Source organism: Chanos chanos, chromosome 1, assembly GCF_902362185.1.
Source record: "Chanos chanos chromosome 1, fChaCha1.1, whole genome shotgun sequence".
In the NCBI taxonomy this organism is placed as follows: Eukaryota; Metazoa; Chordata; class Actinopteri; order Gonorynchiformes; family Chanidae; genus Chanos; species Chanos chanos.
This window is the reverse complement of record NC_044495.1, coordinates 28264579-28290016: the sequence shown is the minus strand read 5'-3', so window position 1 is coordinate 28290016 and position 25438 is coordinate 28264579. Positions and strand designations below refer to the sequence as shown.

At 42.2% G+C, this 25438-nt stretch overlaps 1 protein-coding gene across 2 annotated transcripts; it reads left to right on the top strand.

Annotated features, from left to right (window-relative positions):
- The first annotated feature begins 8738 nt into the window (after positions 1 to 8738).
- nrf1 (nuclear respiratory factor 1) lies at positions 8739 to 23838 on the top strand. Of its 2 annotated transcripts, XM_030776611.1 has the most exons (12): positions 8739 to 8804; positions 10901 to 11141; positions 12060 to 12174; positions 12898 to 13024; positions 13300 to 13440; positions 16487 to 16645; positions 16976 to 17182; positions 17480 to 17581; positions 17724 to 17890; positions 18367 to 18384; positions 18805 to 18929; positions 23598 to 23838. In XM_030776611.1, the coding sequence occupies exons 2-12, from the start codon at positions 10919 to 10921 to the stop codon at positions 23756 to 23758; spliced, it is 1545 nt and encodes a 514-aa protein (XP_030632471.1). In that variant the 5' UTR covers positions 8739 to 8804; positions 10901 to 10918; the 3' UTR covers positions 23759 to 23838. The 2 variants fall into 2 exon arrangements, with proteins under 2 accessions (XP_030632471.1, XP_030632462.1); XM_030776602.1 differs by lacking the exon at positions 18367 to 18384 and having other exon boundaries at positions 17724 to 17881.
- The last annotated feature ends 1600 nt before the right edge of the window (positions 23839 to 25438 follow it).

Sequence of the window (25438 nt, the reverse complement as noted above, 5' to 3'; positions counted from 1 at the left end):
CATGTGGCGTTCTTCCCCCTTTTTGTTTCCAGTGATGTTTAGAGTGAGGGGTGGTCTTTGGGAAGTGTGTGTTACCAAGGGGTTATCTTAAATAATGAGATTAGTCAATTTTGATGTAGATTACACGCTCCTCTGCTGAGATGGAAGGCCCCAGAGTTCCTCATCCTCTGTATAAAGGGAGATGGTGGACATCAAACAGACATGCCAGTGACACGCTGTTCTCCGCTTCACTTCATTACACTGAGAAAGTGGGTAAGTGCCTTCCTACTGGCACAACCACTGTAGTGCTGTCTAAGAGCAACAACTTCAATTCACTTCACTGTCATCCACTCACAAGGATATGGCTTTCTTCGTTGAAAGAAAGCAAAACTTTGGTCAAACTTTGGCCTTTTGTTGGGTCCTACTGGAGAATGCATTTGCTTATTCAAGTTTGACATTTTAGTATTGAACATTTCCTCACTGATCAAGTAGCTTGCGAGACAAGATTTCACTCCTCCCTTTTGTGTTATGCCATCAGTTAGATTTTCTTTAAAACAGGCCTTTGGTATAGAAAAGACCTGTCCACCTAGATGATGCAAATTACAGAAGTCAACCCACCTTACGGTTATTTCTCTGAAGCTGTGCTAAACCAGTTAAAACTACTAGAAACAAATCTTTCATTGTTAAGCTGGTTCAAATTCACCTTTTGGCAGGGTGGTTCTAATGACATTAATTCAATACCGGCGTGACGTAGAAGAAATGTTATGTATGTGCCCAGTCAGCAGCAGCTGCCTTCATTACGCAAAACCTGATTAAACATTCCCCCTGGGTTGAGCTAATGATCCTTCTCCCATTGTTATTCACATTCGCTGAGGGGTTAGGCACTAAGCAGCCCACTGCACCTCCACTCCAAGCTTCATTAATAATGTCCATTCACCGATTTGTGTTTTCATCCAACACGGAGGTCTGTAAATGAGACCTGGAAATGTCTGTGACGCCCTGGTGCAGATGGGTTTTAGTCTATGTCTGTGTATTAATGTCCATTTGTGTGTGTGACAGGTGGACATATGTTATCTAGCACTCATTGCAAATGCTCAAATTGCCCTCTCTAATGCTCCAGCGCTCCCAAAAGAATCGCAAAGCACATATTTACATAATGCTGTAATACAGCAGACAAGCCAAGAGAGAGAGAATCAGGCCTAATAGAAGATTATTCTTGATAACCTCTCCTCCCACACCAAACTCCAACACAAATCCTCACCTAAAAGAAAAAAAAAAAACATTATGAATTGTAGGTATTTAAGTTATTCGTGGAAATGTTGTTTTGTTGAATTAATCATATGGTTGGAATGAGAACATTCATTCATGTGTCGAAGACGGTCAAGCTTAATGCATTTTAGCTGCAGACACAAGGCGATGAAATTTGGCTAGTATACAGAGGCCTGTTTCATGTATATTGTATATCCATTGGACAAGACTATTGACATGTTTAAACTTACCAGTATATGAAATTTAATTCATTGCTGGGAACTGTTACTGAAAGAACAAAAATGTATTTTTCAGAGTCTGCACATTCACCATAATGACAGTTATCGGAAAACAGATGTCTGAAATGCCTGGTTGTTCCCTAATCTGCAATGTTACGTATGCCCTTAGCTGAAACAAAGTACACATACGAGGGACAAAAGCATGAGATGGCAGCAGGAGTGTGTTGGACATTTGGAAGCTATTGTCTAGTGTGTAAAGGTTATTCCCTCATAATAGCTTATCTGCTCTGCACAACACAGACCAAATGACAAAGAGAAGAGCACAAACTCTAACAGATATTTCCTCACTTCACTCACAGTTCTAAGGTCACGACATGTCAGCAAACACTGCCATGTTATAAAAATGAATATCAGGTATTGGTTCGGAATATCTGCACTGATGTGCTTCCCCTACCAGAGAAAGTTCCACGAGTTGCATATGGAAACAAGGCAGGCATAGCACATTGAACTGTTCAGGTCAGGATTCATCCATATCCCGGCGTAAAAAGTCCAGGCCCAGTTCCACTTCCCTGGTTCAATACTAGCCTAAGACTCAAAGACAACCAAATGCTTTTTTAAATTACCCTACCCACTCCCTCATAAATCATTCAGATGAAAATAAGTAGACATTAAAAATGTATGATTCAGCGAGCTGGATTCTGTAGGACAAATTGGAATACAGAGACAAGATCGATGCCAAGCCAAATCTCAATATTTTACTGTTACAATCTGAGAAGACTTGCTTTAATAAAAGACTTTAAAACACGAGCACTAACAGACAGATTAATTGAAGTCGGACACGATGCATGTATGTATTGGCGAGATGGGCCTAATAAGAGAGTCTGATGTATCTTTTTTTCATAGTGAAAGTTATGTCTCTATGAATACCAATGCATTAACAGCCCATACATAAGTCAGAGTGGGTACAAAGACCTTAAGCAAGTTTTAGAAAATAATAAAATGTTTGAGCTGTTCTTCATCATGATGAAGATTAAAGGTACATTTAGAAGACATATTCACAAAGCATCTGTGAAATACTGTTATAGTCTAAAAGTATAGCTAACTTTACTGTCTTTTATTGCTATTATCATGACAACAACAACATAATACAGACCTACAACTTTTTAACCAAGAGAGAGATATCCCAGGGCAATATGTCAGATATGTCAGTACTAATAAAAACTATTTTTGTTATATCTACAAAAGCATTTTAAGGGCCCTGTGCCCATTGTATGTTTGTTTGTGTGTCATAAGGCAAACCTGATTCTGAGAAGCTGTGAACCTGGAGAACACAACGTCAAGACCTCGTACTGTCCTCTGATCAGAGTGCAACAGAAAAAGTAGAAAACAAGCCTTTTTTAACTGATCTCCAGTAGCGTTCTCATCCTCTGTTGGACACCAGGTGAAATAGGACAGCCACAGCCACCTATCATCTGCAGAGGGCGCTTCACGAGGTTGAGGTTGCCTTAGAGCACTCTTGTGTTACTCTGCCAATCTCATTGTTTGGTTTAGTGCTTTTTTTTCTTCAACACAGTCCTAAACAAATCTTTACTGGAGCTTTGCTTTTCCAAAAAAGCAGCACAGAGCCTGAGCCAGAATGAAGCAAACTCAACTGTATATTTCCTTTGAAGCATAGACTAGACTACATAATGGACACTATATTCCCAGTCACTTACGGACTGTTGTAATGCAATCACAGTACTTTTTTTGTACTTTGATGCGATGCTCTTTTGAGGACCATGGCATAAAAAGCCCCAGAACACAGTGGTGAAAGTGTCCATACAATTCATACTTTCACATCTTCACCACAGTAGAGAAGGTAAGACTTTCAAGGTTTTCAAATGTGTTTAAGAAAAAGTATAGCCTTTTGGAGAGGAGCATAAGTCTGATGTTGATGTAGATGTTGTTCTCCAATGTTCTGCCAGCAGTCAGACAGGGGTTAATCAATGGGGAACGTGATGAAGGAGCCAAATCAGACACTCACCTCCCATCATGAGCCACCCTGCTGACCAGGCCAGCAGCTCCAGCTCTCAGAACCTCCCACGGACCCATCGACTGGTAACGCCAGTGGGGAAGAGGACCGAAGCACGGTAATCCTCATTACACAGCCAGAGGAAAATTCTGAAGGACAAAGGGTCAAAGTTCATAGTTTATTAGCGAATTATTTCTGTTTTATTAGCCGCTTGTCAAGGCAGGGTCTATGTCTTTCTTCTAACTGTTATTTCCTTTGTCTGATACACAATCCAGTATGATTTTGCTAACAGTCTGTCATACAGTTACAGATCCACAAGAGGTAAGAAGATGCCTTTTTACAATAATGAGGTATTTATATTTGAAACACATACTTTGTATGAAAAATGTTTACTTCTGTGTAAAAGAATCATTCCTCTGAAACGGTTTTCCAGTTCCCTTTACATTGGAAATCTTTAGAGTTTCATTACAGCAATCAGCACACGTGTGTTCATCGATCCACATATATGAATCCAGATGCTCTAGAGGCAATCTGCACGCTATATTGTCAAGTAATACTCTCTTGTTTCTTCATGTTTAAAGTAAACAGCTTTTATTGATGTAAGCTGTCTCCCCATGTCTGGTGCAGACTGTTGGGTCTCAGGTGTCAGGTGGGCAGTATCAAGCCTGAGTACACAGCTCTCTTCACCCTGACGACTCACATCGCTACAGTGGAGGTGCAAGCAAAGCAATAAAGTTGCTGTGAAACACTCCACAGCACAGCTGGATCAATGGCCATTCTTTTGTAAAACCAAACACGTAGGCCCCATCGAGTCAATTAGAGAAAGGACAGCAGACATGCCTGCGTGCACACACACCAGTCCAGAGCCTGGCCTTTAGAAACACTTTCCCTAAGCTATCAGCTCTCTCCATTCTCATCAAACCTCAGACTGAAATAACATTCACGTTATTCAAATTCAGACAAGAACACAGGGAAAGGCAGAAACAATCTCTTTAAAACATACAATAGCGTGACAACAGAATTTCCTCCCTGTGTGTGTGTTTGTGTGTTTGTGTGTGTGTGTGTGTGTGTGTGTGTGTGTGTGTGTGTGTGTGTGTGTGTGCGTGTGTGTGTGAAATTACTGCCCTCTAGTTGTGGTTAAAAATCATCACTATCATATATCACTGGTCTCACCTCCTAATAGTGGTGGTTTTGCCTCCTAAAACTGGTGAATCATCATTTAAGACTAGGTGAGTCATCAACTACTGCTCATCTACTGCTTAAGCTCATTAAATTTAACCAAAACAAAACTGAGAAAGACCACAGATGACAAAGCAGCAATTTAATGAATATTTAACAACATCCAAAAAGAAGTGTTGGCATCTTTCAATGCTGTCAGCATTTTATTTATGCATTTAGCTGATGCTCTTATGCAGATCAATTTAAGGAGCCTTTTAATTCCCACCAAAATATAGAGGTCGCATGTTTTTCAAAGGGATTCCTCTTGGCTGGGGTTAAATGTCACAGTCATGGGCACACTGGCAGTTAGCAGGAAGTCAGGTAAAGTTTTCCCAGTCTTACTAAGGAACCAAATTGCCAGTCCGTAGTGCTTACTGTTACATCACAACCACCCCAGTGTTAGTGTTTTCAGTTTCAGCTCTTCATGGAACAACAGTACCTTTTACATAGGTGCCATGTTCCCTCATCAACTCGCATGGAGCAGTTAATCAGAGAGGTGTTGACAATGACCATCTGTGTGGATCTCTCTCTGTCTCTCCCTCTCTCTCTCTCTTTCTTTCTCTTTCCAGCTTGCTCTCTCTTTCTCTCTCTCTCCCTCTCCCTCCCTCAGCTGCTTTCTCACTTCCTGTCAATGCCAGTCATTACCAGCAGGGCTAAAAATGTCCTAGTCGTGATGACACCAGTGTCAGAGCACCCCTGTCCCCTCTGAGGCGTTAAATGAAGCGCTCACAGGGAGGACACACGGAGCGTGACCCTTTTAGCTCCGCTCAACAGCTCTGATTCGACATGACAATTCACACCAGGTGGGACCATCCGCACCATCTCGCTTTATGTTTTTACTGATATGCCCACACACCTTCATATGCTGTATATTAACCCTATAATGTAGCACTTCCTGTCCTTCTCTCTTTAATACCTCCTGGACTAATTATATTCACATCAAACTCTTGTTTTTCCCTCTTCTGTATCCATCATCCATTATCAATCCATTATCAATCTGTCTATTTATATTTCTTTCCATTACTTTGATCTATCTCCTCTTTCCAACTATTCTGACCCCTATCTCTCTGCCATCAGTGCTTGAAATTGTGACCCTTTTCTCCACTTTTTTGTTTTAGTTTGGATCTTGTATGTCCTCCCTTGCATGACAGCCCTATCAGTCAAGATGAGTGGGGCTTCTTCCATAATAAGTGAATCCACACACTCCATCTTGCACAAAATAAGATGCAAAATATTGTAAAGCAGTACATATCACTTGCAAGAAAGAACGGTTTGCTTAATTTCTATCCACAAGGACAAAAGTTCCCGAATGTCAGTGTACACTGGTCAGGAAGAGAAGTAGAGGGACCCTGGTGAAGTCACCTGTCTCAGGGAGCACAGCCAATTGTGTTTCTACTGACAGCAGGGATGCAAGAGGGATAGAAACCATGGATGTCAGACCTATCTGTAGTGTCACTCTGGAGCCCCCTAAATAATGATTCTAAAAGCAATTTCTTTCTCCTGTGTTATAAATTCCTTTACAAAGCACTGTTACATTTTAGTTTTTCCTCCCTCTAGCAACAAGCAAAGAATTGTATTAACTCAGGGGACCTTTTGAGGTGAGAAAGTACAGAGATGGAAGAACTGGGTTGAGGGAAGAGAAATGCACAGTGGATGACAGGAAGGGCTGTCCTAGCAACAAGTTATTTGGGCGAGGCAAAGAGCAGCAGTGTGTTAATGACATGCCAAACTGGCTGTTTGCAGAGAAACAGCAACAGCAACTGACAGGCAGCTTATTCCACAAGCCAACAGAAAATATTCTAGCAAAACAGAACAAGTTTCCTTGCAAGAGCTAATTACCCCTCATAGCAATATATGAGATTCAGCAGTGAACATTACAATGTTACAATAACACAGAGAGAAAAATGCTCAATATAGGCTACTCAAGATACAAATATAAAAATATTCGAGATGCTAAAGATCATAAAGTGAATGGATTATGACAGATACATACAGAAAAAAGCTGTGATCACGACAGTGCTACACAAAGTATGATGCTACAGCTGGAGTAATGCATCAATAAGACCAATCTATGATTTGTGCTCTGAAATAAAAAAAAACTGAACACATAAATATTTAAAACTTGCACAGTCAACCACATTTTACATAATTAATACAGAAACTCATAACTGATTTTTTTCCTTTTCTTTTTTCTTTTTTTTTTTTTAATCACTACAGGGCATGCAATGCTGGGTGCTCAACAATCGCCTTGCGTCTTGCGAAGTCTGTGAAATCCTTTGGTTGTGCTTTACTGCTCCCAAGTGGTTCTATTGAAAACTACTCAGCAGGTCATAGAGAGTCACGGTGGAACTTCACTTGGTACTCACAAAATCAAACCTCTTCAACGCTTGCTCAATGCTCTTGCAAAATTACGGCATAAGACAAGTTGGTCAGTAGATGCTGGGAGCTGCTATAATAGCGGTCATACAAATTTAAACTACAGCTTAATCCAGCCGGAATTTTACTGTTCATGTTATTTCTTTCCTTTATTCTCTATTTACAATATCGCGCCACCTTACATCTGCCTGCAGTACAGAGGAATGAAATATTTGAGAGAGAGAGAGAGAGAGAGAGAGAGAGAGAGAGAGAGATTATCCTAACTCTTTGAGAAATTTAAGAACTTCGCTGTGTCATCCTTTCGGTGATGCCGTGGGGATCCTCAGGGTCAGTATTCTAAAAGTGTTGAGCTGAGTCATATTTAGTCTGTACACGCTAGCTAAAACTTGGCTACCACATTGGCTAAGGTACAACAGGCCTGTGTGTCAGTCTGAAACAGAGACTTTTATGACACACGTTTCAACGAACAGTCAGTGCCCGCCTCCCAAGTTCAGGAAAATTTCCAGATGTCGAAGCAAACGATTGTCGGTGCAATGCTGCCCTCCCGAGAGTATTTCCAAAACTGCGCTGAACTCAGAAAACGCGATCCTGCTGTAAGCGAGCATTGAAACTATCCCTGTAATGAGTGGACTTAGATACCAAAATATGTATTGACAATACCAAAATAATAGGATAAACAACTCAACTGAATGGTGCTTGTGTCAGTGCTTATTGCTCCCTTCTTTCACTTAGCGGACTGTCTAGCTGAAGTTTTTCAGCTTTATAGGTTAACAAGATGATGTGTCTTCTGTCAAACCTAACAATTAAAATTTACCGAGTTTTTAGTACAACAGTTTGGCTGTAGTCTGTATATAGTCAAGATAGTTTTAAAGTTTTAACTAAATAGCCAATTATGGTCAGCTAATAGTTCCACCTCCATAAGAATAACCATTGGTATGGCAATTACCATTACCACAGATCACTAAGTAATTCAAACGAAACCAAATTTAAACGGAGTCTATCTCAGAACGGAACTATCTCGTGTCATGAGTGAAACCGATAATATATGCATTAACAATATCAGAGATGCTTTGCATAGACGACCATTTAGGATAGCAGGGAATCTTCGATAACTGTGAAGAACGATTCACTATGTCCGTGCTTTACTGAGCGCACAGTGAAATTAGGTTTTGAAATCAAGTTGGTTTAACGCAGATGTAAAAATCCAATACCAAATATTACGCCCCTCCTATAAACAGGTAATAAAAAGTGGACTGAAAACTTTTCTAAACCTCACACAAATGGTTCACAAACACTAAATGTTTTGCTGAAATGTATCATATCAACATTTTATTTTCAACCACTCTTGTCCATTAGTTTTTGCTTGTTTGCTTGTTTTTCTTAATTTTAGCGGAAAATGTTATTGCTCATTGGTGTGTGTGTGTGTGTGTGTGTGTGTGTCTGTGTGTGTAATTTGAATTTCATAACTGAAAACAGTAAATGTTTATAGAAACAAAAACGCTCATGTATTCTTTTGATCAGATCAGGATAGCAGCATTATTTTACACAAAATAACCTATTTCAAGACTGAATTTGAAGTGGGCGTGGTTTAGCCAGTGCTGTGTAGATCAGTCGGACCGCTGCGCTACCGCTTCGGATGTGTTTTCGGGCTGGCTGTTCTTTGTCCTCCATTACAGCTCGGATTCCCAGCTTCGCCGTACAGCGCAGGCCCGAAGTAGCGCAGCCGCTCTGAGGTTAGTGCCCTACCGCGCAATCTCCAGCTATTTCAGCCCTGGCGCAGCCGCACCAACAAACCCGGCAGCGTTGGGTTGTAACACAGATGCAGGTTGTGCCGATGCAAAAAGAGTATGGTGTTGCGTGGAGTTATCGGCTATTTTGATCAGGATTAAAAATGCGTACTCTGAGAATAAGGCTAGATGTTCCAGAAATAGCCATCTTGTATTTCAAGGCCGCCTAGGCCTGCCTATTTTAGTGTTGTGCTGGTCCTTGACGGCGGGTGCTTGTTGCAATGGTGGTTGGCGAGCTAGCATACTAACTATGGATATTACTCAAGTTGTTTGAAAGATAAGACGAGTGCGTACGCATTGTAATTTGGCATAGCACTAAAAATGATCCTACCGTTTGATCGACTATTTGCTGTCTACGTAGCTAACGTTAGCCTATTAGCAAGCAAGCGAATGGCCAAAACCATTGACTTATGGGCTAACATAGCTTATCTTCTGGGGGTGGTTTTTCCTCTTCTCTTCTTTTTAGACAATGGCTAAAGCTATAAGTGAGGCGAAATAATTGTTGTAGGGCAAAAGCTATTTATTATGTAGACCACAGCCGTGGCTGAATGATGTTTATTTGTTGCTGCACGTCAGTTATCCCGCGAGCTGATGAAAACCTATATGCCAGCTACCGCCATTTCACTCCAGCTGCAGATTAATTGTTATACGATTAGTTGCAGTAGAAGCTTATAACCTTGTACATGCTTTAGTATGACTGTTTTGCAGTTATAACAGCAGGAAACACGGATAAGGGGTTCTGGATCGATTTAGTTATATATGATACCAAGCTTGCATTACTTCACAGTTGACTCGTTATATGCATTAGCTAGCTAATGTCATCTGCACAGTCAGGGCGTTGTTGGGTAACCAAAGCGGTGTCAATGAAAAAAAGATGCTCTGCTGTCAGTGTAGAAACCTATCAGTGTATATTTGAGTAACTTTAAGTAGTACTTACGCAGAATAATTCATATTATACATCTGTCGATACCAGCAGTGTGATTACCCACAATATTATATCTTGAAGACAAATCAGAAGTTAATGAAAGTTTTATATGGTTTCATTAAAAGAATCATGAAGTGGCATTTCTTTCGTCTAATTTTTTCTTTATATCAGTGTTTGAACTTGGGATATGTCCAAGTTTGGGATTACTTCCTCTTATGTCATTCCCCAGCCGCCATGTTCAGATGAACACCTGTTATTAAATGGGGCAGGGTTTTAAAGTATTCAGTGCACATTCACCTGTCTTTTGATGTCCCCGTATTCCCTCTACAGTTGCAGACCACAGTGAAATTCATTTAACATTTGATAGTTACAGAAACTGTGACCTTGACTCACCCACAGTACTACATGAATGAACTGATTAATTTGTCATGCTGTTTAATATGATATTGTTAGTGAATCAGGTCCTGTCCAGACATTTTGTTCATATAACTGCAGTACTGATTAACAGCAACCCTATAATGGAAAATTTCAAAAGAGATGAATATGTGTCCTGATGGATACATCGTTTCATAATCTCTTGCAGATGTCATGGTCAGAAGAGTTCTGTGAATTCCTAACCCTTCCATCCCCACATAAATGAAGCATAGTCTATAGCACAACATATAGTGAGATGTTTGAAATCTGTAAATTTGTGAATTTTAACCAACAGCACACCCAAACATACTGGCCCAATTCGTGTCTGCTGGAGCATTCTTTTTCTCTTTTGTGCTAATCATCATAAAGTTGGGAACCGCTAGTCTCACTGGACCATTTTGTTCTCATTTGTCCAGTCCATCTCCACGAACAAGAGGAAATGTGAGGTTTCTGCTTCAGAGATTTGAAATGAACCAGCCATGTCCCTACCATTAAGCTTGAGACTTTTACTAAATGGCTTCTTCAGTGTGAAAACTATCCTGTCTGAGCCTTGTGTGTCTTGTCATAGTGACATTTCTGAATAACAGTGATGGGGTTTTTTGGGGGGGGGTTAGTACACACAATGGCCTTCAGATAATTCAGATCCAGTTCCAAACACATTTTAGGAAATCTCTCAACATAAGTGTATGTGTTTTCATCTCAGTCTTGAGAAGTTTCAGCGATGGAGGAACACACTGTCCACCAGACAGAGCACATGAGCACGATCGAGGCTCACGCAGTGTCACAGCAGGTGCAGCAGGTCCATGTATCTACCTACACGGAGCACAGCATGCTGAGCGCCGACGAAGACTCGCCCTCCTCTCCCGACGACGACGCCTATGACGACTCAGACATCCTCAACTCGGCTGGGACAGATGAGGTCACGGCTCACCTTGCCGCTGCAGGTCAGCGCTGAACAATGCCTCTGTGTCTTATCTGCCTTCCCGTAGTCTAATGCTCTGCCTTTAGTAACAGTTATGAGTCGCAGGATCCACTTGATGTATCCACTGACATTGACTTTAAAGCAAAAAATGGTCAACACAGGGAGTGTGAAGGCAAAAGTAAGAGCATGATTTCATTGTGCAAGCATGGGAATGATTAACTTGCCAAGGAATTATAAAACTGATTAATCTAGCTGCTTAGGCCTGTTTTCCATGTTCCACAGTAACCAGCAGCCTCATATCTTCTTGCTGTATTGAAGTCAGCTAACCTTGTAAAATACAGTATAAACACAGTACATTACAGCTTACTCATTATGTCAGATTTGACTGACAGGTTTTAAAGTTGAGTAATTATTCTGCAGTGTCTGTAGCTGGTTTTCAGTATATGAATGAATCACAAAACACTGTTTCACAGTAAGTGCTGCATCAGAGACAATTCAGCCTTCATATAGTTCCCTCTTTAACACAGCATTTGTATGGTTTCAGAGAGCTTTCAGGAGAGCTGCCGTGTTGCACAAAAATGTAACACTTACAGACAATGTAGCATTCAGAGGAAAACATTAAAACGTAATAATTGAAGAACAGGCAGTAAATAATGCGGTACTGCATTTGATAAGTTATATATTTTGCAACAAGGATGTGGAGCGAAACCATGTAGCGTGCTGAAGCTGGATGGAATAAGTGGCCAGCAAGCATATGTCAATCAAGTCATTACTTTACTCCAGAGTAAGAGCTGTCAGCAGTTACAGGAGGGAGTAGGTGGTCAGTCAGACATGGTAGGGAACACTTCATTCAGAGTAACAGCTGTATTAAGGCAGTGTAAGCGGGGTTCTAAAAAGACTTTCCCAGTATGAATTTTCTCCTCTTTAACTCCTCCATCAGGTCCGGTTGGAATGGCAGCTGCCGCCGCTGTGGCAACGGGGAAGAAACGCAAACGACCGCACATATTTGAGTCCAATCCCTCCATTCGTAAGAGACAGCAAACACGACTGCTGAGGTGAGCAGAGTCCTGTGGTCCTAGTCCTAACTTATATTTTACTGTATTGTAGTGATTCCTATTGATATGTACTGTCACCTCCCCAATACCGCCACCATTTTGTCTGTCTTATCTTATACGGTATAGCTGTATGGTATAAAAGATTATCTGGTAGAGTGAAATGGTAAAAGAGATTACTTGGTGTAGTTACATGGTATAAGAGATTATATGGTATAAGAGATTACTTGGTGTAGTTACATGGTATAAGAGATTATATGGTATAGTTATATGGTACAAGATTAGTGCGTGGCATGCAGTTCCGTGTTCAGCAGTCACTGTAGTAAGATTGGGGATTGGTCTGAGCAGCTGTTCTCACTTTAGATGTATACCTGTATAGAATGGGAGTAAGAAACTGTATGTGCTACAAAGCTGGTCCAGGGGAGCCAAATAATCGTCCTTTTCAGTTTGAGACACCAGTATCTGCAGCTAAACTTCTGTTCATAACACATGTGATGGGGCATTGCTTCTGTGTGTCCTGAGTCATTATGGGATATAAGTGAGGCTTGTGGGTCACTTCTAAGTGACATCTCTGTAAAACTGTTGATGTTTGATTAGATTTTCACTGATTTGCAAGTCTCATGAATTGTGGCTTTATGTATAGCTCATCACCATGAAAGCCACTCACACTGCCATAATGTAGTGAAATGGTCAGAGTGCACTGAGGATTTGTGTGTGTGTGTACAGGAAACTGAGAGCTACACTGGATGAGTATACTACCAGAGTGGGCCAGCAGGCCATTGTACTTTGCATTTCACCTTCCAAACCAAACGCAGTCTTCAAAGTGTTTGGCGCTGCCCCGCTAGAGAATGTGGTGAGTTTATGTGAGAATCCTTCAGCCCGTTTGCAAAAGCCTGAAATCTTTCCATGCTGTACACTGCTGTAACTATTGACTGGATGAATGAAAGCAAAACAGCAACCACTGGACAGATTGCTGGTATTTATCCAAACATAATGAAGATCAGAGGAATGAAAAGACAGAACAGAAGAACAAACCTCTTCCGTCAGGCGGAATCTAACTGCTACTTTTCTCATCGCTTTGTGTTCTCATGCCTTTTGATCCTCTCCCTCTTCACTATTCCACTTCAGGTGAGGAAATATAAGAGTATGATCCTGGAGGACTTGGAGAATGCTCTGGCTGAACATGCGCCCCCTGGTGGTGAATTGAGCTCAGAGCTCCCTCCCCTCACTATCGACGGCATCCCGGTGTCTGTGGACAAGATGACACAGGTACGTACCACCCAGCAGATGGTGCTGTAAGCTAATGAGTGTCTTTTTCAAAACAGGATTGAACCACATTTGGTACTAGTCAGCTGAACCAACAGGACTCAACATGCAGTTGTATTTCTCACTTTGTTTTTTATTGTGTTGCGTGTCTGCCGCACATTACTACTTACATTAGAGGTGTTTTTACTTTAATGACCAACAGTACAGGTCCAGGCTGCCTCAGGATACAAAGACATTGAACAATCCCAAAAGAGGCCAGTTCTTTGGTGTTGCTTTTTGTCCCCACTGTCAAAGTGAGGCAGTTCTCTCACAATAATGATATGCAGAAAAATGAGCTCTTAACAGTCACAGCAGGTTTTTAACATAGCACATCATAAGTTGCCTAAGGAGAGTAACAGAACATCAGTTCTCTTTCAAGAAGCTACAGTAGCACTGGCCTATGGATCCTGCTGTGATTTTGTTGTGTTAAGTGCAGATGCAGTGAATCTGTGGTCTGATGCAGGGCACTGGAGTGGTTGTTTGTAATCCAGAGGGACGAATCAGCTTGTTTACTCCTCTCTGTGTTGCTGACGCAGTGATCAGATCATCAGCAGAGACTGAGAGTATGATCACATGCCTGCTCTAGCACCACACGGCCTCGTGGGAGCGAGCGATTGGCCAATCAGGAGGCTTACTGAATCCTCTGGGCACAGTGTGTCAGTACCTGAGAGGGCTGACTCCATCACTGTACTTCTGTGTTTTTCCAGCTCATGAAATGACTGTTGTATCGCTTGTTCATCAAAAATGTGTGGATGTGTGGAGTGGAGAGGGATAAGTTTCCCTTTGACTCTAGGTTGGTTGCTGCAGAGGGCACAGCGCAGGTGTGTGTGTGAGTGTGTGACTATGTAATTACATGGCTCATCAGAGGTTTCAGTACTCTGGCCTCTGATTGGCTCCCTGGTGGATTAGAAGCAGAGAGAGGAGGGGAGGGGGACACACAGAGTGGAGTCTTTTGGGCAGGACTGTGCCTCTTAACTACATCCAGCCCCTGTAATTAGGCCATCTGCCGAGAGAGCAGAGGCTGCCCTGGTCAAAACCTTACAGGGTGTCTCTCAGGGCAGCTCAGTGGTCACTCACATTCTGTGAGTTCTAATGGACTTTGGAGTTAATCCCTGACTATTTGTAGACGTAGTTGTTGCTCGTGCCATATTTTGAAATGTGCAACCTGAAAAAAAGTCTTTTTAATGGGAGATAGGCTCATGTTTTTGTGTGGGTCAGTCCATCTCAATGTCATCCACCATCTAGATTGTTCTCAAATGGTTTGTGTATAGTTATAAATAGATACTACTGACATTCTTGTAACATTATTCTGAAAAGAAGTCATTTGATTTGTTAAAAAAAGAAGTTAATTGATTTCACTTAAAACAGACACACTACATTTAGGAATATTATTAAAATACTCTGTATTGATTTCAACACTTGATTTGCTCCAGACTCCTCACTGTCAGTGATCAGAACACAAGTCCAATTACATGATCCAGCTCCACTCATGGACCCTTCCAGAGCCCTCTTCAGTATACAGTATTTCTAGAATAATTACATATTATGCGGTCTGAGTATTGTTTCTTCAGCCTGCCTATTATATTCCCAGAGAAGAATGTGATGCTGTTTTCTTCCAGCACAGATTAATGACTCATTGAAGAAATGAAGATTTAGACCATAATGTTATTGTACAAACTGCAAAACAGTCCAGTGCAATATTTCAAAGAAAAAAAAACAGTGAGTAGTGAATAGGGAGATTTATTTTCTCTGAGTTAAATTTAGTTGGTGATGTCATGACTGACAGAGACTCTATTGGCTGACTGTGCTATGTAATCTGCCTGGCATTGCTGTGTATTGCTAGGGAGCCTGAGAGCACGGTACCTAAGCCACATGTTAAGTTTTTTTAGGGACAGGCAAGTCTGTCACCTGTACTAGCCATTGTAGTGGGTGATTAGAATTTAAAAGCCTTTGATCAGATTGCTTATTCGTAAATAAACATATCAAATGTAGAGTTTTGGTCCTGCTCGCTGGTTGTCAGGACATTCCAGCTATAGCAATTATATAACATAGTTATATAATAATGTGAATTGATGGTATGCAACAGCTAAGCTCTCTCACCATACTGAAAGACATTTCACTGAGCATGTATTTAAATAACATAAGCCAACAGTCCACTGTGGTACTACCAGAGCACTGCTGTTGTAATTACCCACTGTGCTGGTAGGTAGCTGTCACCTGCAGCTTTAGAGATGAGTGAAGGTTACATCTGAAGAGCGGGCATAAATCATCCATTCATTCATTCATTCATTTTCTAAGCCCCTTATCCTAATTAGGGTCACGGGGGTGCTGGAGCCTATCCCAGCGTTCATTGTGGCAAAAGGCGGGGAAACACCCTGGACAGGTTGCCAGTCCATCGCAGAGACATAAATCACAGCAAATATTTTAGCTGGTGAAAAATATGGATTCACTTGTTATTTTGAAAAACACTTTGTGTAGTGACTGTTGAACAAAAATATCCACTTCAAGTCCTGTACAGGGACCCCAGAATGAGGACACAGCATTGTATCACAGGACCTCATACTTAGGCTAATTGTTTTTATAGCGTCTGCCTTCCAGTATCACTTCTCTTTTAGCTAATAGGGAAGAGTGCATAAGAGGGGAAGGTTGTAAACTCTGCCACTCTAAAATGAGCCACCTTCTATGGGCAGGCACAGTCATAATTTATTACCAGTGTGGAGCTTTTCCTGTGTCTGGGAGTGGGTTATGACTACATCTCAGAGATCTTTAGAGATACATCTCACCAAGTCCTTCTTCACCCAGCCTGTCTGTTAACCTGTGATAGAGCTATGGAGCATCAGCTGTAGATTAACCTGGGAATAGAAATCCAAGTGTGTCTCCTTTTAGACTTGCTATTTCTGGCTGCACCAACACAAGGAGAATCAATAAATTTGTACTTCCTCACTTCTCGATTTACCTCTAAAGGACACTGTGTGTGTGTGTGTGTGTGTGTCTTTCCCTCCGTGTCCAGGCCCAGCTCCGTGCGTTCATACCTGAGATGCTGAAGTACTCCACAGGCCGAGGGAAGCCAGGTTGGGGGAAAGAGAGCTGTAAACCCATCTGGTGGCCAGAGGACATTCCCTGGGCCAATGTCCGCAGTGATGTCCGCACCGAGGAGCAGAAACAGAGGGTAAACTTCACACAATGCCTGTTAAAGACTGTCCTTCAACAGTGTTTTAGCCCTGGGCTGGATACACTTCTCTTTAAAAAACACCATTCATTTCAGTGCATTAATTATCACATAAATCATGACAATGGGATTCATTTTTTACACTACAACAATACCAGACATACCAGGCAAAAGCTGTCTCTCTCTCCCTCTCCAACACACACAACAGAGTCATATTCAATATTAAGAAACAGTTGGCTCATCATAAACATCCAAAATGATTACTGTAGTATAAAAGAGAATGAACTTGCATCATGTTTTAATTGTGTGTCCTGTCGCTCATGGAAACAGGTGTCATGGACGCAGGCCCTGCGGACCATCGTTAAGAATTGCTACAAGCAGCATGGGAGGGAGGACTTACTCTATGCCTTTGAGGACCAGCAGGTCACCCAACAGCAGGTTGCCACGGCAGCAACCCACAGCATCGCACACTTGGTTCCCTCTCAGACGGTGGTGCAGACCATTAGCAACCCTGATGGTACAGTCTCACTCATACAGGTGAGCAGAGCATTCTCATTTATACTGTAGTAATCATTCTGGACAGGTAATAGAGAGATGTGTTAAAATTAAAAGCATAGTAATTACTTCATGATATACAAATTGTTCATATATGGAGCAGTAAAATATTCGGATACAGGCTAGATACAAGCACTTAACTGAGAGAACATATTAATACTGCAGGTGAGAGAACTACATTGGTGAGTTGTGAGTGTTCTCAGTGAGACTGTCCGAGGGGATGTGCTCTTTTCACTTTTGTTTGAGCATGTCTTTTATTCTTTCTGCTGCAATGGGCAGGTGGGCACTGGAGCAACGGTGGCTACCCTCACTGATGCCTCAGAACTGCCAGGCACCGTTACAGTGGCCCAGGTCAACTATTCCACCGTGGCTGACGGAGAGGTGGGTTTCCTTAGCATGTGTACACACTCTCACAGTCACATGCTTTTCTACTGGCAAGGTACATAACAAGGCACATTAATGCAGGACTGCATGTCCTTCATTCGCATCATCAGTGTTTCTCCTCTTTCTCTCCTCTGTCCAGGTGGAGCAGAACTGGGCGTTACAGGGCGGGGAAATGACTATTCAGACAACACAAGCATCCGAGGCCACGCAGGCCGTAGCATCTCTCGCTGAGGCCGCTGTCGCCGCCGCTTCCCAGGAGATGCAGCAGGCGGCAACCGTCACCATGGCGCTAAACAGGTACACACAGTATTGGAGAAAAAGAGGAGTAAAGAAAATTGACGAGAGAGAGAGACAGAACTGGGAGATAAATTCCCATTTGTAGGGTTCCCAGGGGCCTTGTTACCTCTGCTCACCTGAGCCCCCTTATATACCTGCTGTTTATCACAGGTGAACGTTAGTTAGCCCAGCCTCCTCCCCCACTGGAACATTCAGCTCCTGTTCCCCTGCTCCCACCCCACTCAGGTCCATTATTTACTACACAGCTTTACTACAGCAGTGCCCCAGCCTGAGTTAAACCAGTGCATCTTCAGTGTTGTCTCAGGTCCTCTTTCTGAGTCATGTTTTGGTGTTAAAGGTGGAATAAAGTTGGGAAATGATGGGAGTTTGTTCTGGGGGAAAAAAAAAAAACAGCTCACAAGACTCCGGCCCTCTTACTTTCCCCACTGAGACCTCCAGGCATACCCTGGTCTGAATGAGCTCCTGTTTTCTTATGAATGTCCCAGAGGGGAAGTGAAACAGAAGTACACAGCAGCTATGTAGACGTCTGTAGAGAATGAAGCCAAGACACACCAGTAGAGCCACTGTTCTGGTTTAGCCTCCTCAACTCCACTCCTTAGGACCCTAAACCTTTGACCTCCACTGAGTATGGTGGTGCTAGGCGTTAGCCACAGGCTCACTGCAGTGGGTCCCCAGGACTGGGGTTGAGAGAGACTGGATTAGGTGACCTAATCCCTACAGGTGCCTGGTCACTGTGTCCACCACTAGGGGTCAGTGTAGAATAGCCTGTCCGGACAAGACCGCAGCCTTGTTTCTCTGAGGAGCAGGCAGTGAGTGAGATGTCCCTTTTTATGGGTCTGTTTTTGTTTGTAAGTCACAGGGCCGTGTGGGTTTGTGTAGATCTTGGGTTTCAGTTTTTGTGTGTGTACATGTGTGTTTTGCAGTGAAGCCGCAGCACATGCCGTAGCAACTCTGGCGGAGGCCACGCTGCAGGGAGGAGGGCAGATTGTACTGGCAGGGGAGACGGCAGCCGCAGTGGGGGCCCTCACTGGCGTACAGGATGCCAGCGGTATGTGTTCTATCCATAGTCCTAACCCCCACCTCTCTTTATCATATCATATCATAACTCTACTTATCATAATCACAGACCTGATTAACAAACACATTACTGCATGGTACCAGCAGACTGTATGTTAAAGTTTAGTGTAAGCCATGATTTTGACGTTATTACAAGGACTTAAGACATTCAAACTAGAGCAGGAGAGTTTTGCATACACACAGACAGAGAACCTGATCCATGGAGACAAATCAGAATCAGTAGCATAGGACAGAGGGAGTGAGGAGTCAACACAGCAATTCCTTCTCAAAACTTAATTGTTCTTTATTTTTTTATCAACTCTGGGCAGTGACCGTCTTCTATGTATTAAATGAATGTTCTGATATAATGTTTTCAGGTCAATATGAAATTCATGGAATACACCTCTGACCCTAACAGTACATTTTTAATATATTAACTGAAGATTCTGGTCTGTTGACTGCCTCTGCTGAATTCAGAACATTTACAGTGTTATGGAGATCCATGTCCCAAAGATTTTCTTTGTACTGTAGTTTTGTTTTGTTTTGTTTTTTTAAGTGATATCAATACAAGACACATCAGGGCATTGATTTTTCTTTTTGATAGCATGGTAAGATCATAGTCTCAGTGTCCACTTCTCTCACACACACACACACATATATACACACTCACATATTGATAATAACCCTCTCACATTGCTGATCTGTCTAGAAACTAAACTCGCACACAGATCTGGCTTCCTCAAAATAAGCACCAGAGAAAGAGTGCAACATGAGGGTAATAGTGTGGGTTTCCTGCTTTGCCAAAGGAAAAAATGGTTTCAGTGTTGAGTCCTTCAGTTCTTCTTTTGTAAACGCAGAATCATTCTTTTTTTTTTTTATTGATGACTTACAGAAATTAGCCAGATCCCACTCCCAAGAAATCTCACCCTCCCACAACACCTGATAGGCTGTTTTTTTAGGCCTATTATAGCAGGTGATGAAGGTCTTAACCAGATTAAAGAGAGGACTGGCAAATACTGTCACACTCTGACCTGATGCACCCTTATGACATGCACTCCCTCAGCACTAGTGGGCACAGGAGTATGTGCCTGGGGTATTTGAGCTTTAAAGAGTGAGTTTTTAGCTTTGCTTTAGAGATTAAACACAACATCGTGTCTATGCATGTTCTACATCATTAGTGTACGTTTCATAGGTAGAGTAAAGTCACGTAGTGTGGAAGTTCACCTTGGTGACCTTATATATATTTGTGTGTGTGTATGTCTGTGTGTTGGTGTAATAAGGTGCGACACAGGAGAGGGATCTGTAGGCTGGTCTACAGTAATCCTTCAGTTGCAGCTGGGACAGATGGTGTGTGGGTGGGTGGGGGTGTGTGTATGTGTGTGTGTGTGTGCGCGAGACCTGTGTTTGTTACACAGCCCACCCTTCAAACTAATCCGCACGATGCTTCAACGTCTGAACACTCTGCATTACACCCCACTGTTTTTCATGGACGAATTAGTCGCAACATTTTAAATGTGCCATACCATAAAGCTGTCTTAACTCACAACAGAAACAAAACAACATACAAATAACCCTAGAATTAATAAAACCATACCACTGCCAAGACAGACAGTCGTCACCCAAACACTCTGATGATTTTAGTTTGATAATCTGTGGGCCGTCCTATCGCTAAAGACACAGATATAGCTCCAGTTTAATTAAGACATTGCTTCCACACTCCCAACACCCCTCTGGCCCAGTGTCCTGGACTGCTGCCTGTTCTGGTGACCAGCAAGCAGCCTCCCCTTCACCGATGTCTCTCCCCCCACCCCTAAACCCCCCTCAGGCGGTTGGCAGGTCCCTGAGGAACCCTCTTAAAGAGCTTTGATCCACTCCATTATCAGTGCATAGTCTAATCACGCAGCCAGCTGTCAGTGTTCCTGTGTGAAGGGCTGTGTGGGCAGACTCGATCTGTCCACTGTCCTATACGCACACACTCACATAGATACGTACACACGCTCTCACATAGATATCCTTACATATGCACAGAGACTGTAAATCACACACAGACCAGCCCCCTTCTGTCTTTCTACTGAGCTGCATTAGAGGAATGGGTAGGAACACGTAGTGTGTGTCGATATCAAAGCTGATTAGCAGGTTTGAAAAGAACATTTAAAGGAATGGACATCAGCACCTTCCCTCCAAATCTTTTTAATGCGTCTAGGGACAGTGCGGCCATTAGTTCCCTGCGGAAGCCATTCAGCTTTGAGTTGCCAGCTGATTTCACCCAGTGTTCTTTGTAGTCTGAGCCTTATTTGAGGTCTTGAAAGAAATGAGTTTACAAAGTTTTTTTTTCTGTTTTCAGTGATTCATTTAGATAGAAATAACCATTTCTAGAAGACATGGGGGAGGGCCAATAGAGTATCCAGTAAATGCCCATCTGTTGCGAGATTTTTTTTCTGTCTTTCTTTTTTTGTGAATGAACAGGAAAGAAGTCTCACAATAAGTGGATGCTGCTTTATTTGACTATACTGCTGTTTGTCTGATTGGTCAGTTGCTCATTCCTGTTGGGGAGGGTTTGAAAGTAAAGGGTTCTTTCTACCGACAAAACCACTTGCACAATTAACTGCCACTACTCAGTCCAAGCTCTAAGCCGCCCAATTTAACCATATTGTTACTCCAGCCCTGAGAGACGACGGCCACGTCGACAACAGGACACATGACAGGCTTGAGCTTATTGACCTCCTTCAATCAGAGTAATGGGAAAGCAGAGCAGAGCGGCTTTTGAAGTGCAGCAGCGGTCTGGAGCAGTGTACCAGCAGCCCTCAATGTCACCATAATGAAGACCCAAAGAGGCACTTCACCTGCTAAAGATGCTCCACCAGCCCCCTAGAATCACAGGCCGGGCAGTGTAATTAAGCCAAATCAGCGTGATTTTGCCCTGTCACCCAGAGCTGGCAAGTAGGGTAGTTTTCTGCATTTGGAATTGATGAGAGGGACAAAAAGAGTTGTTTTAAAGCCAGAAAATCACTGTCAAATCTCAGACCAAATCTTCTTGAGGATGTGAAGGTTTAGAATATGATTAAGAGCAGTTTTCAGAAACCAGCTGCTTATGTCATAATGAAGTCCTTGGGAAAGTGCTGTGGAGATCAGAGTGTCGTTAAGGAGTAATAAACACACTGCACTGTAATAGAATGTGCATTCTATTACAGTCACACAAGGTCTTCAAAGTGTTTTGAGTTTGGTGCACCACTGCACTTAGCTGTCAGGTAGCCAAAGAAACTGAATATAGTTTGCACTGTCTAATGACACGAATGGCTTCAGATGATGACATGACACGGAACTGAATTCCAGGGCCACAGAATGACAGGAAATTTTGTTTTGTCACCCTGATCAGTGTTGCATTAGATAGCAGTAGTTGTAAATGTTATTGATAATGTGTTGCAAGCTCTAATTAGTCCTGCGGATTAACGTTTCTTTGGGATATTTTCTGTTCTTTCCAAGTTTGCGCTCAGAAGTTGCTGTCTGTATGATTGAGTGGGAGAGGAAGGTAGGACTGAAATTGCTCTTGTTGAGTGTTTGTGAGAGAAGCTCAGTTGAGAGGCAGATGATGACCAGCTGATGTGCAATCAGTTGTTCACTCTGTGCTGTGTTGAGATGTTGTGAGTGTTCACTGCTGGCTAGGTGCTAAACAGCATTGTTTCACAGCCAAAATAAATTTTAGAGAACAAAATTCAGAAGATACTTTTGTTTTACAACTATAACACATGTGAATTAAAAAAATCCTCACGAATGTAATAGAACTATCATATGCAGTCAAATAACATGTTTCAGTTGAAATCCATGAAACAGAGACTAGTGCTTGAAAAAGTCCTTGAGCGTGATTTGGGTTGTCTGTTTGAAGCCTGATTCTTTGCAATTGAGTGTGTGTCAGATCTCTGACCTTCCCCTTTGCCAGTCCGTGACAGCTTACGGAGTTTGGCCCATGTGACTGTAACTTAAATCCTGATTGGCTCGTTCCAACTCTCTGCTGCACACAGTGGCAGGCCTGGGCTGAATCGGCCCATTGTTCCGCACTGCAGTGCCACTTTGCCTCCATCCCAACCTGTTCACTGCGCAACCTGTCTCCCTCCCTCCCTCCCTCCCGGCTCTCCCTCCCTCCCTCCCTCCCTCTCTCCCTCCTGCCTGCAGCACAACATAGCCGCCCACTTGTCTGCTCCAGAGCAAATATGGAGGCCTCATCCTGCACTCTTCAAACACTGAACTCCCACTGTTGTCTGTGTGAGGCCAAGTAGTGGCTATTGGTTTGGCTTCTGATGTATCATATTTCCTCGGTGCCATATTTGAGTAGACGGAAAAGATGAGGAGTGTTTGGAATAGAAAGCAGGCGAGTGATTTTCTCTACTCGGTTACTGTACTGTCAGACCACCCTCATCCTGATAATGTTAAACTCTTTTAGAGCACCTCAGAGTGTCTCAACTAACATGGGTGCTCTCTCTGCTGAAGTCTTCTGTGGTGTTCCAGGTCAGATAGGGGTTACTGTATAAGTGATAGACTATTGTTTAAAGCCTCGCCCACAAGAGAGTGATCCAGCCATTAAATGGATTCCTGCTTAAAGTATGTCTTTCCTCTCTTATGATTAACTGACTGTCTCTAATTCTTCTGTCTGGTTTCTTCCCAGGCCTGGTGCAGATACCAGTCAGCATGTACCAAACAGTGGTCACCAGCCTAGCCCAAGGGAGTCGACCTGTGCAGGTTGCCATGGCTCCTGTTGCCACGCGCATCGACAACACTGTAACACTGGATGGACAGGCAGTAGAAGTGGTGACTTTGGAACAGTGACACATTCCTCTCCTGTGAGTGTGTGGAAAACGATGGTTAGACCCTCCTTGAAGGTGATCCTTTGAGTGGAGCAGTCACCAGGCGCTGATCTTTGTATATTGTAAAAAGAATATTTTTAACTTGCATCTGCAGGGGGTTTGATGCTATAGATTTATCAGTTTGTTGTGTTTACTATGTAAATTTCTTTTTCCTTTCTCTTTTTTTAGTTTTGTCTTCAGTTGTGTTTCTTTTTTTATTTTTTTTTTTATTATTATTATTTTTTTTTTTTTAGCTTTGTGGTGTTTGTGAAATGTGTCAAAGGATGTAGTATATGTAGTATTTATTTTGCTACTCTTAACTGTTTCAGTAAAAAGAATAAATGAACCAAAAACTCAAGGATATCAATCAGTTCACCCCCTCTTTCTGCACCAAGTGCATTCACAGTGGTGTGTTAATCCAAAGTAATATATTATTCCCCACATGTGCGTGCGTGTGTGTGAGAGAGAGAGAGAGTGTGTCTGTGTGTGTAGTACTTCACTTCTGAGGTCTTTCTGTGCCATGTTCACAACTGACAACACTGACTGATGGTAAATCTACACTCAGTCAGTTTATTGTGTGGTGGCAAAACTGTTGTTTAATTGTGTGACACATTTACTCTACACACCGAGTTTCTCTGTAGCCAAACTCTAGAATTTTAGCAGGATGAATATCAAATGTTTTAAAATTGCTAAGTTTTCCAAATTTGTGCTTAAATGTCTGAATTATTAAAAGCACCACATGTAACTTTAAGTTCAGAATGGAAACATAATAATGTAATCAAAGATCCATTATGCAAGGCAGGAGTTAAACCTCAGTGCTTTTCTACACTGAATTTGGTGGCTGTTGACTCACAATTACAGAAGCTAGGATCACCTTTCCTTTGAGTGTTTCATGTTAAATCCATTGAGACCAGTCATTTTGTATTTTCATCTGTGGCATGGTGGCAAAAAATAAGATAGTAACACCTTGATTCATGTTTAATAAATCCCTGAATTCAGAATGGTAAGCCATAATCAGAAGATCAAAGTGAACATATTTATCATAAAGAATAATGCTCAAATGTTTAAAGTTTGTGGTTGTCTGAAGAAAACTGTCTCTTCAAAATCACTGTCAAGGGTCAAATAAGAAATCTTGATGTTGTGTTGAATAATATAATCTCATAGCATGTAGGTGTGTGGTACATTACATGCTCTTAACCTGCTTTTCTTTTGTTTGGCTGACAAAATTCAGAGGAATTCAGGAATTGTGATTTACATTTTTATGCTGTCTTCCACATGAAACTGACTGTGTTGAAGTGATCACTGTGAATTAATTTAGAGACTAACCTTCTGTTCCAGTTTAATTTTCTCTTTTGACATGTCAGGTCCCCTCATCTCTCTGGCCTAAAGAACTGTTTTCCAACTGTACGGGTACGGAACAGCATAATAAATATCATTCAGAAATCGCTGGGAAGAGATATGGCAGTAACACCATCCCATTTCCCAGCAACCGCCTAGTTATTTTTTTTTTTTTTTATCTCAGAGTGCCCACCCAGGAAGTGTGAATACCAAACAAACAAATTCTGGGGTTTTCAAACAGGGACCATCTCATTTTCAAGGTCACTTGTTATTGGTCTCTTTTTTTTCTTGGAGTGGAATAATCCTGTCATGAAAACTCGGTGAC